Source organism: Rousettus aegyptiacus, unplaced genomic scaffold (genome assembly GCF_014176215.1).
Source record: "Rousettus aegyptiacus isolate mRouAeg1 unplaced genomic scaffold, mRouAeg1.p scaffold_m13_p_3, whole genome shotgun sequence".
In the NCBI taxonomy this organism is placed as follows: Eukaryota; Metazoa; Chordata; class Mammalia; order Chiroptera; family Pteropodidae; genus Rousettus; species Rousettus aegyptiacus.
Genome location: NW_023416306.1, coordinates 22763832 through 22779544, shown reverse-complemented (window position 1 = coordinate 22779544; position 15713 = coordinate 22763832). Strand labels below are relative to the sequence as shown.

General features: G+C 34.8%; 1 protein-coding gene across 8 annotated transcripts in view; it reads left to right on the top strand.

Moving 5' to 3' along the window:
- FKTN (fukutin) overlaps positions 1-15713 on the top strand; it is a 56821-nt gene that overhangs the window by 19743 nt on the left and 21365 nt on the right. For all 8 annotated transcript variants that reach the window (XM_016156091.2, XM_016156093.2, XM_016156095.2 and 5 more), the window contains 5 exons: positions 959-1162; positions 5670-5947; positions 6609-6741; positions 11699-11828; positions 13836-13969. In XM_016156091.2, the coding sequence (XP_016011577.2) occupies positions 959-1162; positions 5670-5947; positions 6609-6741; positions 11699-11828; positions 13836-13969 (879 nt within the window). The remainder of the gene's footprint in view (positions 1-958; positions 1163-5669; positions 5948-6608; positions 6742-11698; positions 11829-13835; positions 13970-15713) is intronic.

Sequence of the window (15713 nt, the reverse complement as noted above, 5' to 3'; positions counted from 1 at the left end):
CTTGTGCATGGGATAAACCCTACTTGGCCAAGACATTTATTTTTGGGGTGTCTTTTTTTTTTAACTACTGGAATTGATTTTCAAGTGTCCTATTAAGTATTTTTCTATCTTTGTTCATGAAGGATGGTGATCTATAATCTTTCGGTATGGAGAGGTATACATCCCTTTGAAGTCATAATTGCTTTCAGTGAAGTCCGCTTTTAAGCAATAATACGTACCCCCTTATTCTATTTATCTTTGCTACTTTTAGGTTTTATTATTTTTAAGTGGGACTTAGTTTGTTTCCATTCTAATTTAAAATTTTATTTTTTTTTTTAGTAGAGGACCCTACTTACTGTCCACCAGAATTGTATTTAAAAATATTACAGTATGTGATATTAGAACATACTGTATTAGAAGAATTACATATGTGAACAGCTAAGCAGGCAATGTATTTTAATTGGGGTCTTTTCCTTAGAAAGATTATTAAGCAGTATTATAAATATGAGGGAAAGTGGCATATAAAATAGATTTTTGGTTTCAAAAAAGTTGACTGATTTTTAAAAGCTAATAGATCTGCTATTTTCTCTTCCACTTTTGCTTGAACAGGTTTAGCTAATATCAAGAGAATAATTTGTAAGCTTGACATTTTCATCTCAGACTACTTTTTCTACAAAGATTTTCTTATTCTTTTGACATACAGTTAATTAATAGTTTACCGTTCTATACTTTATAAAATGTTGCATATATTTTTACTGTAGTGTATTTTATCTTGATTTATAAATATTTGTTCATCTTCCTCAGTAGACTGCATACTTCTTGAGGGTAAGGACCATGTATTATTATTTTCTTAGCATAATAATAAGGATGATCTCTATTGAGTAAACACTCTATGTACTTATAAAATTAATAAAATTTAATAAGATAGATTGTTATATTGGTTTAATAGAATTAAGGGGATTCTTTTCTTCTCAAACAGCGTGCAGTTAAAAAATTTATTATGCTAACCACCAGCCAAAATGTACCTGTGTTCCTTATTGATCCTTTGGTTCTGGAATTGATTAATAAAAACTTTGAACAAGTCAAAAATACTTCTCATGGCTCCACTTCAGAATGCAACTTTTTCTGTGTTCCAAGAGACTTTACTGCATTTGCCCTACAGTATCACCTATGGAAGAATGAGGTAAGATGATTTGCTTTCAGATAATGGAATGTGTCTTTTACAAAAAATATGGAATTAAACCAGTTTAAAAGGTAAAATGTTACAATTTTTTCTACAAGTTTTTATATAAATCGCATCAGGATATTTTCAGCTGTAAGTAACAACACAGTTAACTAGCTTAAGCAAATAGGGAAATTATTTTTCTTGTATAACAAGTGGTTAAAAGGTTGGTGGCTGTGATATTAGTTCAGCTGCTCACTGACATCAGGGCTTGTGTCACTGAAGTTCTTTCTTCATTTATCTCATCATCACAAGATAGCTCTCAGGGCTCCAAGGCACCACATTCATGTTCAAGCTGGAAGATGAGAGGAAGGGATAGCAGTTCTATCCATCCTCTGAAGGAAAAATTTTCTCAGAAGCTTTCGATAAACTGCTTATAGCTCACTGTCCAGAACTACGTTCATATGTCTCCTTTTTGTGAAGGAAGCTAAAAGATAGGTTTTCCGCATTTCCATCAGTGTAGGCAGGCAAGTAGGAAGGGATCTGCCACATAAGGTATATGTGAGGGTAGCACCCCTCGTCTGTAGCACCATTCTTTCCACTTCGTAAGTGCACAGCACTTGTTTGGTACTCGAGTGTGGTGCTTCTTAGGTGTATCCAAAATTTGAACTTTTATTTTTATCCTGCATAATGGTTACAGACAATAGTCAGACTAATAATAATAGTAATAATAATAAAGGCTCAATCAGACATGCCAAAACTTTGCTTACTTCTTTATTTAGAATACCCCTAAAATCCCAATTTCATTATTTTTTTCATTCTGAGGGGTTGTTACTCAAATGAGAATAAGAAAATTAACATCAGATTAAATCAACTAAACTAGTTAGTCAGCCAGCCACGATAGACTATGCACTACTTCTGCAGATGAATCTGTTTTAGTTGTGTTGACCTCCGATAGGTGGGGGTTACACTCCCGGGCGATGATGTGGTCTGGGAAAGCAGGATAAGCTACCCGTTTTCTTGATTGCCCTGGATTCTTACTTACCCTGGGCCTCAAAAGAATGAGCTTTGACGTATTGCTAGCCTGTGGTTCTTGTTTTTTCTTTCCTCTCAATTTTATATTTTGAAAATATTTATACTTATGGAAAAGTTGGGACATAGTATTTTAAATGTAATTTTTACTTTTTAAATCATAATGCTAGTACTAAGTTTAAAAAGTCAGATAGTAATGCAGAGCTCATAATGAAAAAAGTAGTATCTGCCTCTTCTTTCCCCACCCATTATTCCTACTCCTAGAGCCAACCACTTTGGACTGCATCTACCTTGCTTATCTTCTCATCTATAAATGAAATACTTATGCTTCTATTTTTGATATCTTATATTTAGATTATGAATTATGAGAATTTAGCTGTTATATCTACTTTGTCTCATTTACACACACACTTCTCCCAATTATCATCCTAAAATAACAGTATCACAAGTTATTGTTAAAACAGTAGTCAGTGTTTACCATATTATGAAAATATGATCACACAGATGATGCCTAGTTTACTCTGATTATAGTCCTGTTCTTATACAACTTTTTTCTTCTTTGTTGTTTGCTGGTTTTCTTTATATCTATTAATAATCCATGTATGAACTCTGCAAAAGAAGTATAAAACTCTCGATAGGATCTATCATATCAGTAATCTCAGTTCCAATTTTCTTTTCTTGGTGACCTACTCCTAGAGCTCTTGGACTTTCTGCCCTCATGCAGATGGATCTGCCCTGCAGATGTTGTGCTGTAACTCCTCTTCACATTTTAGGAATTCTCTTCTGAGAAAGGGTGCATGGGAGGTTGAAACCTCGCATGTCTGAAAATGTTTCTTTTTACCTGCACATTTGATTTCTAATTTGGCTTATATAGTAGTTAGCTCCTGCTGTGTAACAAGTCCCCCCAAAATTTAGTGGCTTAAACAACATCCATTTATGTACCTCATGATACTGTGACTTAGCAATTTAGGTAGGATTCAGCTGGGCCGTTCTGGTCTCAGCTAAGCTCACTCGTGCAGCTGCCAGTCAGCTAGGCAGCTGTGCTTCCTCTGGATGGCTGGTTTTCAGGTGTGGTGGCGGAGGTGCTTAGGCCTTTTGTTTTTCATTAACCAGGCTCGTTCAGGCTAGTGTGAGAAAGCAAAAGCCTTCAAGGTCTCTTGACATTGTTAAAATATTAAAATTTCTGATCCATTAACATGAAATATATGTCCTTTAACTTCAGGTATCTTGTGATGTCATTTCCTAGAATATTCTAATTTTTCTTACAGATTTTACACATCTTTTGTAAGATTTCTTTCTTGCTACCTTATAGTTTTTTTTGGGGGGGGGAAGCAGGTATTTTTCTATTTTTCTCTTTTATTTCCAATTCTTTATTATAGGTGAATGAGATGCTTTTGACTTTTGTATTTTGATCTTGTTTCTCAGCAACTATACTGGGCTCTGAACTCTATAGATAACTTCCAATAGTTTTCCCTTCCCCCGCCCTTCTCTCTCCCATCCTCTTTTCCTCCCTTTCTTTGTCTTTTTTCTCTCTCTTTGAATATTGATCATTGTATTCTCTACACATTGTAGTCTTTGCTCTATGGTTTTTCATCTCTTTTTCTAATGGTTCCACTTTTAAACAAAATCTTTAACAAAACCATTGTTTTTTAAAATATTTTTACTTGAAAGTTTTATATTTTCATTTTCTAAGAACTCTGTGTACTCTGTTTATTATAATAGCATTCTTGTTTTATGGGTGCAGTTTTGGTTTTTTTGCTATGCAGATTTTAAAGTTTTCTTTCTTTAAAAAAGTTTTTTGCTCCCTGCTGCATTTTGTTTTTCTACATCCCTCTTTCTCGTTTTTTTTTTTTTTTTTTGGTATGTTTATTTGTTTTATTTGTTTTTCATGATACAGATGTTCTACAATATTTGTTGATCTTTGTCTTTTATATTTAAGAATAAGGCACTGAAAACCAATTGGAAGCTTTTTGTTATAGTCAGACCTCATTAATTGGTGGGCTTCACTATAGGATAATCAGAGCATGGCAGCATTTTCACTGGAAAGACCCCCAAATGTCATTCCTGTTTGATTTCCTCATAAAGAAAAGCCTACAAGGTTTCTAAGCCCTTTTTACAGAGAGTATTTATAATGTTTTTTTTATTTTCTCACAATGAAGTTTGTAGAAATTATAACCTATCTGCATACATAATGTCCCAAATCAATATAATGTCTTAAATCTAATAAAGTAGAAATAAAAGGAAATGTATATTTCAGTGTGTAAATGCTCAGACATGACCACACTGGAAGGCATAATAAAATAATTCAGATGCTTGCACTTATCAGTAGGACCACTGAATATGATAGCTTCAAATATTATTGAATATGTTTTTACTAGTATGGTTTTCCAAAATAATGAACACGTTTCCAACAACAAAAAAGTAAAATTGTCTCCCCTTTAACATGGCTATGGTATTCCTAGGAAATGGAGGCTCAGATAATTATAAACAAGTTTATCACTTTGTGATTATCTGATAGAACATTTGAAATTATGCAGGACACAGGATAGATTTTTCAGTGCTCCTGACCTAGGCCTCTAAATGCCAGACGTGTCCTCCTCAATCATTATGATAACCAAAAATATCCCCACAGAATTCTAAAATGTATCTTGGATACAGTACCACTTTGCCTTGATAACTGATACTTTAGAAGAAAGGGAATATGCCACAGTTGGCAAAATTGTTATGACCAGAGCCAGTGGAAGAAGTAAAAGGCCAGCAATATCCAGAATAAGAACACCAGTTGACATTTATCCTTTTATACATATGACATCATGCAGAGTCCTTGGATGTACCTCCCTAAAACTTCTCCCAAGGTAGAGCTAATTAGATTAGTAGATCTAATTACTATAGACTTAATCTGCATGTGATTTTTTTTTAAATTAAGACCATTATTATAAAGTGCACAAACCACTGTAAAGGCAACCGGGAGTAGATTTGTGCAGTTCAGACTTGACCTAGGCCTTTACTTTGTCTCAGTCTGTTTTCTAATGATTTACATTATGATGGGCTTCTATTATGGTAGCAGTTTAAGGTGTTGAGATATAATCTGAGTTGAAACCACTACTTTTTTCAAACACGTTTGAAGATAAGGTTAATATAAGTTAAATTGAGAATTATAAGTTTAAGTGGTATCCTTATATGTTAAAATTTATTTTATAAGTACTAATCAGAGAACACTAAAATGAGCATTCTCATTCCAGGGGAAAATGTTTGTATTTATTTTCATAAAGAGGATCTTTGAACACATCTTCCAAGCTATGTAGTTTTTCTGTTAGGTCCTTTCCTTTTTTTCTCCCATCACCCCCTTCCCCTCAGCACCCTCATTTTTAAGTCTTCAGGCAAAGAACAGATCAGCACAAAAATATGTATGGCTTAATTCAGTGTAAGAATCATTTTAGTTTTGCTACTAGTATTTGGTTTTAAATATTCATTCTTGCTGTTTCTTCGGTTTCAGGAAGGCTGGTTTCGGATAGCTGAAAATATGGGATTTCAGTGCCTAAAGATTGAGAGCAAAGATCCCCGGCTAGATGGGATAGACTCACTTTCTGGAACTGAAATCCCCCTGCACTACCTCTGCAAATTGGCCTCTCATACCATCCACTTGGTGGTCTTTCATGAAAGGAGTGGCAACTACCTCTGGCATGGCCATCTACGACTCAAAGCCCACGTTGACAGGAAATTTGTTCCTTTTCGAAAGTTGCAGTTTGGTCGTTATCCAGGAGCTTTTGACAGGTCAGTTCAGGGTCTAAATGGGAAATGCGACACCTATATTATCCAGGCATGAATTTTTACCTTTTTTTTTTTTTACATTTAGTAATTAAACTTAATATGCAGTTCACGTAAATCAATTTTGAAATGTAAATATTTAACGGGAAGAAACTCATGCACAAATGCACCAGGGAATTTATATGAGAATGTTTATAGCAACATGGTTCTTAATGCCCCCAACAAGATGTTGCATATTCATACAATGAAGTGGTACTGTAGGGGGCAGGGCAGTGAATGCACAAGTGCTCTGTACAGTAGCACAGATGAATCTACAATGTTGGGTGGCAAAAGCAAATCTTATGGTTATAAAAATTTCAACTCAGGATAAAGTATGTTCATGGGTGTACACTTACGTCATAAAAATAGTCAAAAGGTACAAACTTCCAGTTATGAGAGAAATAAGTTCTAGGGAGGTAACATACAGCAAGGCGACTATAGTATTGTACCAGCAATATCATCACTGGTCAATACTGCCGTATTGTATATTTCAAAGTTGTTATGATATCTGAGATAATTGAAAAAAATATGCTTGATGTTTAGCTGTTTTGCTTATGTTGTATATTTTGAGGAGGCTGCCAGTGCTCTGGGTTAGGTCCTTAAAATAAATCTTAACTTTTGTTTTCAGGCCAGAGTTACAAGAAATTACTGTTGACGGACTAGATGTTCTCATTCCAAAAGATCTAATGCACTTTCTAGAAGAAATACCACACTCCAGGTTTATTGAGTGTAGGTATAAAGAAGCTCGAGCATTCTTTCAGGTTAGAGATAACCAGATATTGTACTTTTTAAATTAAAGGAAGTGTGTTTGTTTTTAATATTTTGGGGCTATGGAATAAGGAGATGAAAAAAAGGTAAGGAAACATCTTTTTTGATTTATCTATTTTCTTCTAGATTGTTTTAATTTTTTTAAAAAGTAGACTAACGTTAACCTTAAAACTATTTGATATGGTTTGATATTTATGGAGCCCTTGTTGGATGGTTTGATATTTATGGTGACCTTGTTGTATTTGGATAGATTTTGATAGGTTTAGCATTGATTTCTGCTTTCAGTTAGCATTGCCCATTAACTTTATGAAAGACAGTGTGTTCTGTTCTTGAAGCAATTGAAGTAGGATAAAGCCACTGCAGAAGATAGACCATGTGAAAAAAATCTTAGAAAAGATTTCATGGAAAATAGTTTTTCTCAACATTGATACTGAATGTGAATTTTTCTGTGTGTTTATGAAGGTTCTGAAGATACATGCTATACAATGACCAAGTGCTTTTGAACTTTACTTTATTCTGCTACCCTAGCTTTCAATTCAATAAACGTTTATTGAAAACCTGTTTCCCAGGAACTCTGCTGACCCTGGGGATACAAAGATGATGTTGAAGGGCATGAAAGTTTAGCTCTAAGAGATGACATGAAACAGAAATACTAGGAACACAGTGAGATTTACAGTGGGGTTTTGATACCCTAATTCTTCCACTTGCCCTTTGTTTTCTGGGTCCCTTTTGAAAAAAGCTATATACACAAGGACAGGAACAGATGGAAAAATGAAGTACCAGCAATATCATCACTGGTCAAATGCTCAACACTTGCAAAAGCAAAGTTTTTCTAGTAGGCTTTTCTGGCCCCCAGGATCTAGCCCTGATGGCCAAAGTGGGCCTTCCTAACCCCATCCCCTTAGATCTGTAACTGTAGAGCTGTAAAGCATACCCAGTCAGCCTCATGGATGAAAAGCTGGAAAACCACATGTGTGGATGGGCCTGCTCTAGTAGCAAGTGCTGCCCATCATATCCCCACCACATAGTAACAAGAAGCAGAAGAGATGCAGCCTGGTGCTTTAACTTGACCACTCCCTCACTCTCTTTTAGGGGAGTTCTGGTTGCCACCTCTGTCGTAGCAGTTATCACAGTGAACTGTGAATGTCTGCCTTGTCCCCTACTAGATTATGTGAACTTCTTGATAACAGGCATTTTATTCACCTCTGTAGCCCCAATATCTAGCATGGTACCTGATAACAAAGAAAAGATCTTATAATTATGGAAAAGTGCATGAAGAATAAGGTGCTCATCTGAATTAAATGATTTTTTTTAGGGACACTTACTAGACCTAATCCATTACCTACAAGCATTTGCCCAGATTCATTTCATTGATCTTTGTGGGAAGCTATTGTAAAATGTAAAATGTTTCAAATATTGATAAATCGTTAGTATAGTGTCATTTTTTTAATTCTATATTTTCATTCTATTGAGGGCAAACAATCACATTTGAGTAAAGAATATGGATGACTGACGCTCAGAGGGCTTATCAGTTTATCATAGCCTCATAATTTTGATATTTAAAGTACTATCACATAGCAAGACTGTAATACTGTCTAGAGGTTTATATTCATAGCAGTATCAGGTGGAACTTTGGATTCATTCTTCACCATGCTATGTGTCCTCACTGCAGCAAGACAGACTTGTGATTCCTAATTTGTTTATCTTTTCTGCTAATGTGTTGGTATTACTGCTATATAGTGCCTGATGGGACTGATAACTTTTTAACTTTTTATGTTCTTAAATGTTTCATTCTACATCATTTCTTATGTTAGAACCACGATTAAAATACCAGGTCTGTTTTCAAATTGAAGTGAATATACATAACTTTGAACGCTTGATGGCGCCAAACTGCCGTAAATACAATGCCTGGTGTAAAACAAGAAATGAATTAATCTAAAAATATCATAAAGCAGCCTCCTAACAGTCTTTTTTTAAAAAATAATATTTGATTTGGAATTATTCTCAAACTTTCAGAAAAGTTGCAAATACAATACAAATAATTTTCTTTTTTCTGAACCATTTGGGAGTAAGTTGTAGACCATATACCCAATAACCTTAATTTAGTGTTTCCTAAAAGTGAAAACATTCTCCTGTTAGTCTTAATACAAAAATAAGGAAATTAACACATAGATTATTACTACTTAATCCCCATTCAAAGTTGTTCTAATTGCCCCATTAATGACCTTTATCAAAATAAGATTCAGTTCAGGATCACATGCTATGTTTAATTTTCGTCTCTTTAGCCTCCTTCAGTCTGGAATGGTTTCACAGTCCTTTTTTGACTTTCACAACTTTGATGCTTTTGAGGATTACAGGCCAGATATTTTGTCAATTGTCCTTCATTTGGGGTTGGTCTGTTTATTCCTCACATTAGATTCAGGTTATACCTTTAGTAGGAATAACATTGAGGTGATACTGTGCTCTTCTCATTACATGCTGTTGCGTGCTGCATGATTTTGAATTGTCCCATTACTGTTGGCATTCACATTAATCACTTGATTAAACTTCTGTCTGCTGGCTTCACCCCTGTGAATTATCTGTTCTTTTTGTCATGAAAGTACTTTAAAACTCTGTAAATATCACTAATATCATCATCAAACTCTATTTTATTTGGTTATATCAGTATGGACTCATGATTTTCTATTTTTTCAATGAGTTATAGTCCATTATTTTCATTATTTATTTTGATCCTCAAATTGTTCCATATTTGGCCATTGGGAACCCCTTCACAATGGCTTTTGTGTCTTTTTGACATCTTTCCATCATTTTTTGAACTCTTTCTTGCCTTTTGGCATAAGACATTCTAGGTTTATTTTGTAATTTCCCTGCCACAACCCTGGAATCAGTCATATCTCTTGAGTCCTGGTTCTTTTTAGAAGCTGATATCTGGATGTCAGGTGCGTTTATTGCCATTTGGGTCTTGCTGCATACAAGCCCCCTCAGTGATAGGAGTAATGTGTGTGTAAGGTGCATAAGTGGATATATGTATACACTCTAACACATATAAGGGTTAGTTCTAAGAAATGGAATCTCTAGGAGTATTATGTTAGGAAAGGTATTTCAAGGTGGGGGTATGTCTGTGCAGGGGGCGGCCTCAATATTATATAACTATCAGAGTAATGTTTTTGTAGAGCACAGAGTTTTCATACCTGTTAATTCATTTGATCCTTTTGGTCACTGCGAAGTAAGGCAAGTAAGCATTTGCTTTAATGGATAAGAAAACTGAGGTTTCAAGATGTTAGCTGTGTGGTCATTATAGGCTGAGCATGAACTAAATCCTGGGGCTCCGAACCCCTAGTTCCAGGCTTTTCCCACTACAACAAAGATAGAAACCTGCATCTTTCATTCCAATTGTATGTTCTAAGAGAAGTTATTGTCTCTGAGGGTATTTTTATCTTGAAGGGATCCTGTATAATTCACATAGTCTGGAGAAGGCAACTTATCTTTAGGAACCCCACTTTCTTCCAAGGGCTACTTTTTGCTTAAGATCCCTACGGTCTTTCTAGGAACCGATTCATCCTGCCATATTGTAAAAGAATGACAGGATATCTTAGGATATTGTAGATGTGGGAGGAAGCTGTCAGTCATTTATTCATTTATCCATTTATCAGTATGTGTTGCTCACATATTAAGTGCAATGTAAATTTGTACTTACAGTGATGGAGAGATTCAGTACCTATCCTTAAGGAACCATTTTTATAGCCTAATGGAGGAAATATAAATAAAGTGAACAATTAGAATTGAATACGTCAAAAATTATAGTACAAGTGTACATAAGTGGTAACAGTTATAAACTCATGAACAGATTATTTTTTTGTCTTTGTCTATATCTAGTACCAAACATAATTCTTGGCTCTCTAAATGTTGAACTGAAGAGGAACACTGGGAGAATAAACATCTTCCTGGGAAAATCAGGGAATGTTTCCCGAAAGGTGGAACTGAAACCTGAAAGATTTTAGAAAATAGCATAAATAAGGGCACAGATGATTGAAGAGTTGCGTATTTGGGGAACTACAAGTTATTGTTGTAATATGAAGTACAAGGAGGATGAAGTTGAGGCTGGGCCAATAGTCAGGGACCAGAACTCAGATGTCCTCGTTTGCCATGCCAAGAAGCTTAGACTTTGTCCCATAGGTAGTGAAGCATCCCCGAAGAATTTATGGTGCTTTCCTCAATTCCAGAACACTCTAAAAATGAAGAAAAGCAAGAAGACTAAGTAAATGATAATATTATTTGTATAGAGCTTCACATTTGTGAGACATTTTTCTGTCATCCATTATTTTATTAAATCTTCACAGTAGTCTTGCAAAGTATGATTATTATCCTTTAATTCCTGATGAGGAAGCTATATCTAAGAGAGGTTTGTTCTTTGTCTCATTCATTTATCAGATACTCAAGTACTCCTCTGAGCACTGGAGATATAGTGGTAAACAAAACGAAGTCACTTCCCTCAGAGAGCTTATATTCTGAGGTGATATGCCCAGGGTCACAGGCGAAAAGAAGTGAGGCTAGACTTGAACAGAGATAATCTGATTCGAAATCTCAGGCTCTTTCTACTCTACTGTACAGTCTTGAAAGACCAATTACGTCAGTGAATTAGTTATTAATTCTCAGTGCATTTGTCCAATCTGCTCATTGTGGTGTGGAGGAGGATTGTGATGTTGATAAGGATATAAATATGACCCTTTGGGAATCTTGGTTATATTTCTTCCCCTTAACTTGTCTCTTCTAGAATCTACTCCTATAGTCTTAATAAAATAAATGTGTGACTAATGGGGAACTATGAAACTTCATTTTTATAATAGGAAACTATATGGGGCTAATTTTTAATTTTTAATTAGCTGTCACAGAAATAGTTCTAGCAACTTAGAAATGGCTGTAGTAGCTGACTATTTATTATATCTGTAGCAATACCTTGATGACAACACTGTGGAAGCGATGATGTTTCGCAAGAGTGCAAAGGAATTGTTGCAGCTCGCAGCCAGAACACTGAAGAAATTGGGAGTACGGTTCTGGTTGAGCAGTGGAACCTGTCTAGGTAAAATTCTTGTTCCTTTATGTTTGTCTTTGTGTCATTTTTGTTCTCTTTAGCTTTAGGGATGACTGCTTGAGATAGGTGACAAAATATCAATGGTATTCGAAGTGCCATATTTATAGATAGAATAAACATAGCGCATGAAGCAACGATTTATTAATTTCTTTAAAGAAATTTTCAGAAACATAAACATGAGTCAGGAAGGTCATATCTGTGTTTACCAAAAGTAATTTGTGTGTATAAAATTTATATCAGAACATGTAGACTGATTCTCAGGTAATTCTTAGATTAGCATTTTATTGTTTCTATTGAAAAGATTCTTGTTGCCTGACACATACAGACAACTTGCACTGCACCAACAGTTTCTAATGAGAGGAGGACTGAAGGGAAGTGTCACAAGGTCCTCCACGTACCTTTTCCAGGTCATCGACAGTATTGCCGATTGGGCATCACTGCCTTACCATGTTCTGTTCATTCCAAGATGGGCAAATGGAGACTTTTCGGGAGTCCTGCTGCAAGTTGCTGTTAGAATCTGAGAAACATTTCTGGATCTCTTTCCTCTATCCATTAGATCAGACTTCTTTGAATTTAGAATTATTTAGAGTCTTAAATTTTGTTGTTTTTATTTCCTCTTGTTTATAACTGTAGTTTGTTACAACTGTATCTGTTCTTTCTTGATTATAACTGTATTTGTACAAAAATTAATTCTGCTTCTGCTTTCATAGGATTACCATATAATTTATTTTCTAATTCAAGAGACTTTCGAAGTGAAAGGGAGTCCCATTAATACTTATGTTGGTACAACAGGCATAAACTATATATGGTTATCCTATCTACTAGGCTTTGTGGAAAATGCACAATTCACATGGTTCTTGCTGTCAAGGAGCTTATAGCTCGAGTAAGCCAAAAAAAAAAGAGTACCTTTCACACATGTATGTGGTATGTACTTTGAGGTTTCACTTTTTGAAGCAAAATTGTTTTATAGACTGCATCATCAGAAATACCGCTCAGTCATTTATCATGATTTGTTTAGAGTTTTTAGCCCCGTGGTTTTCTTGATTTGGGGACATTTATAAAATGGGGGAGTTGGAGGCATTTATAAAATGGGGGAGTTGGATTAAGGAACCTTGCATTTTTAACAGTTTATGATTCTTTGATAGATATAGATTATAGATTTTTCTCAAACTAGAGGAGAGACCTCCATTCTAGGCTTCTAAAGATCCATGTTAAAATAAAATGAAAGTTGAGAATTACAAACAGTATTGTCTGACAGCAGTACCTATAAAGATAATTGTAGACATTTATTTACTTTTTAAACAATTGAGATGGAAGGCTTAGATGGATCATAGGGGAGACCTAGGAGCCCTTAGTAATATTAAGGTGTAAATTTTGTGGGTTTTTTTTAGAATAGTGTTATAGCATGTGATTGAGAAGTGGATACATAGCAAATACATAGAAATACCTTTTGACAGGATGCTGAAAATTGAGATTGATACTACTCTTCTTTATATGATCCATGAGATATGAGCTGTTCAGAGCTGTTAGATTCTCCAAAACTGCTCAGGAAAGACATATTGTTTAACCAAAAGAATTAAATTATATTTGTTAGCAGATCATAAAGGCATCTTCATTACAGGTTTACGATTAAACATTCTCAGAAGTAACTTAATTCTTTGAAGTGAATGGCCCAATTAACATTATTAAAGCTAATAATTTATTCAGAAATTAAAATATTCATGAACTTTTTAAGGCTTCTGAGTGTTCAGACTGGTAAAAATGAAAGAAGGAAGGGAGAGAGGGAGGAGGCGAGAAGGACAGTTTCTTTAACAGGTGGGTTCTTTAACCACAGATTTTAGTTTGAGTTTAAGTTGTAAAGAAATAATTTTAGTAAAGCACCCTAAGTCTAATCCTAAGAGATAAGGATCGTCCATTATAATAATGACTAATTTTTTCCAAACTAAAGTTTTTAAAAAGGTTTTCTCATTTCTTTCTTTTTATTTTCATTTTTAGGATGGTATCGGCAGTGTGGTATTATTCCTTATAGTAAAGATGTTGACCTAGGAATTTTTATACAAGATTACAAATCTAATATGATTTCAGCATTTCAGGATGCAGGACTTCCACTCAAACATAAATTTGGGAAGGTCAGTAATAAAAATACGCTTTACCTCATAAGTAATATCCTCAAAAGTAAAGTTTATATTAAGCAACTCAGAAATGGTTAAGAACATTGCATGCCTCATTTTATCACTAAGTATTGGCCAGGATGAGTTCAGCAGAAGCTTTTTACCACTAGTGACCTCTGCATTATTTAAGGAAAACTGGAAAATCTGGTTTTCTATTGACAATGAGAAAGAAAGATCTTAGACTCTTGCAGATAAATTTGTTCTGATTTTTAGGCAACACCATAAATTAATATAATATACAATTAATAAGTAAGAATCCTACCTACCCTACCTGAAGTTATGTTTTTTCTCATGAGTCGTTTAATTTTACGGTCACTTAGCATTCTATTATCAACATGAAACATTCCATTGATTGCTAAGGGATAGAAATAAGGACTCATTTCAAAGAGTACTTGAATTTATTTTTTTTAATTAGTTACAAGTATACCATACATTGGTTAGACATCTATATAGTTAGTGAAATGATCCCCCAATTGCTCCCTCCCTCCCCTGATCCTCCACCTAGACAATGTATTATTGCTAATTGCGTTTCCTATGCCGTGCTCCCCATCCCTGTGACCATCCCTCAGCTACTAATTAGTACTTCTTTAACCCTTCACCCCATTCTCCCAGCCCCCCAAACATCCCTCTCCTCTGTTTGTCACCAAATTGTCCACCAAATTTGTGAGTCTATTTTAATTGGTTTGTTCTTTTTGTTCCTTAGATTCTATGTATAAATGACTTAAATACCTTCTAGGTCCATCAAAGCAATATCTTTTCCCATCCCCTTCCTTTTCATATGTAGAGGTCTTATTTTCTTATCCTTTCAGCCACTCTATCTTTTGATTGTAGCACTTAATTCTTTTCCATTTAAGGTACTTATTGATAAGAATGTAGTTGTTACCATTCTTTATTCCTGTTTTTGATTCATGTTTTTCCTTCTTAAAGAAGTTCCTCCAACATTTCCTGTAATACGGCTTGGTGGTAATAAATTCCTTTAGCTTATTTTTGTCTGGGAAGCTCTTTATCTGTCCTTCAACTCTAAATGATAGCTTTGCTGGATAAATTATTCTTGGTTGCATATCCTGAGTCTTCATCCTGTCAGATATTTTCTGCCAAGCCCTTCTATCCTTCATAGTTTCTTTTGAGCAATCAGCTGCCAGTCTTTTGGGTCTTCCCTTATATGTAATTTTTTTTTTCTCTCTTGTCGCTTTTAATAATCTTTCTTTGTATTTAACCTTTGGCATTTTAATTATGTGTCTTGGTGTGGGCCTCTTTGGATCCCTGATTTTTGGAATTCTCTGAGTTTCCTGGGGTTTTATGTTTCTTTCTTTCACCAGGTTAGGGAAGTTTTCCATCATTATTTCTTCAAACAGCTGTTCAACATCTTGATTTTCTTCTGTTACACCAATCAGACGAATATTTGGAGTCTTAATAGGTCCTATATCCTCCTTAAATTATTTTTATAGTCTTGGCATATTTTTTCTTGCCATTCTGATGGAGTGTCCTAATTGGCTGTCCTGTCCTCTAGATAGTGCATATGATCCTCTTCTTTATTCACTTTGTTTATCCCTTTGTTTATTCCATTTAATATATTTCTCATCTCAGATAATGTGTTTTTCATTTCAGACTGGTTCCCTTTTACAATTTCTACTTCCATTTTTATGTTTTTTATCTCTTTGTTGAAGTTCTCACTGAATTTATTTACACTTCCCAAAAGTTC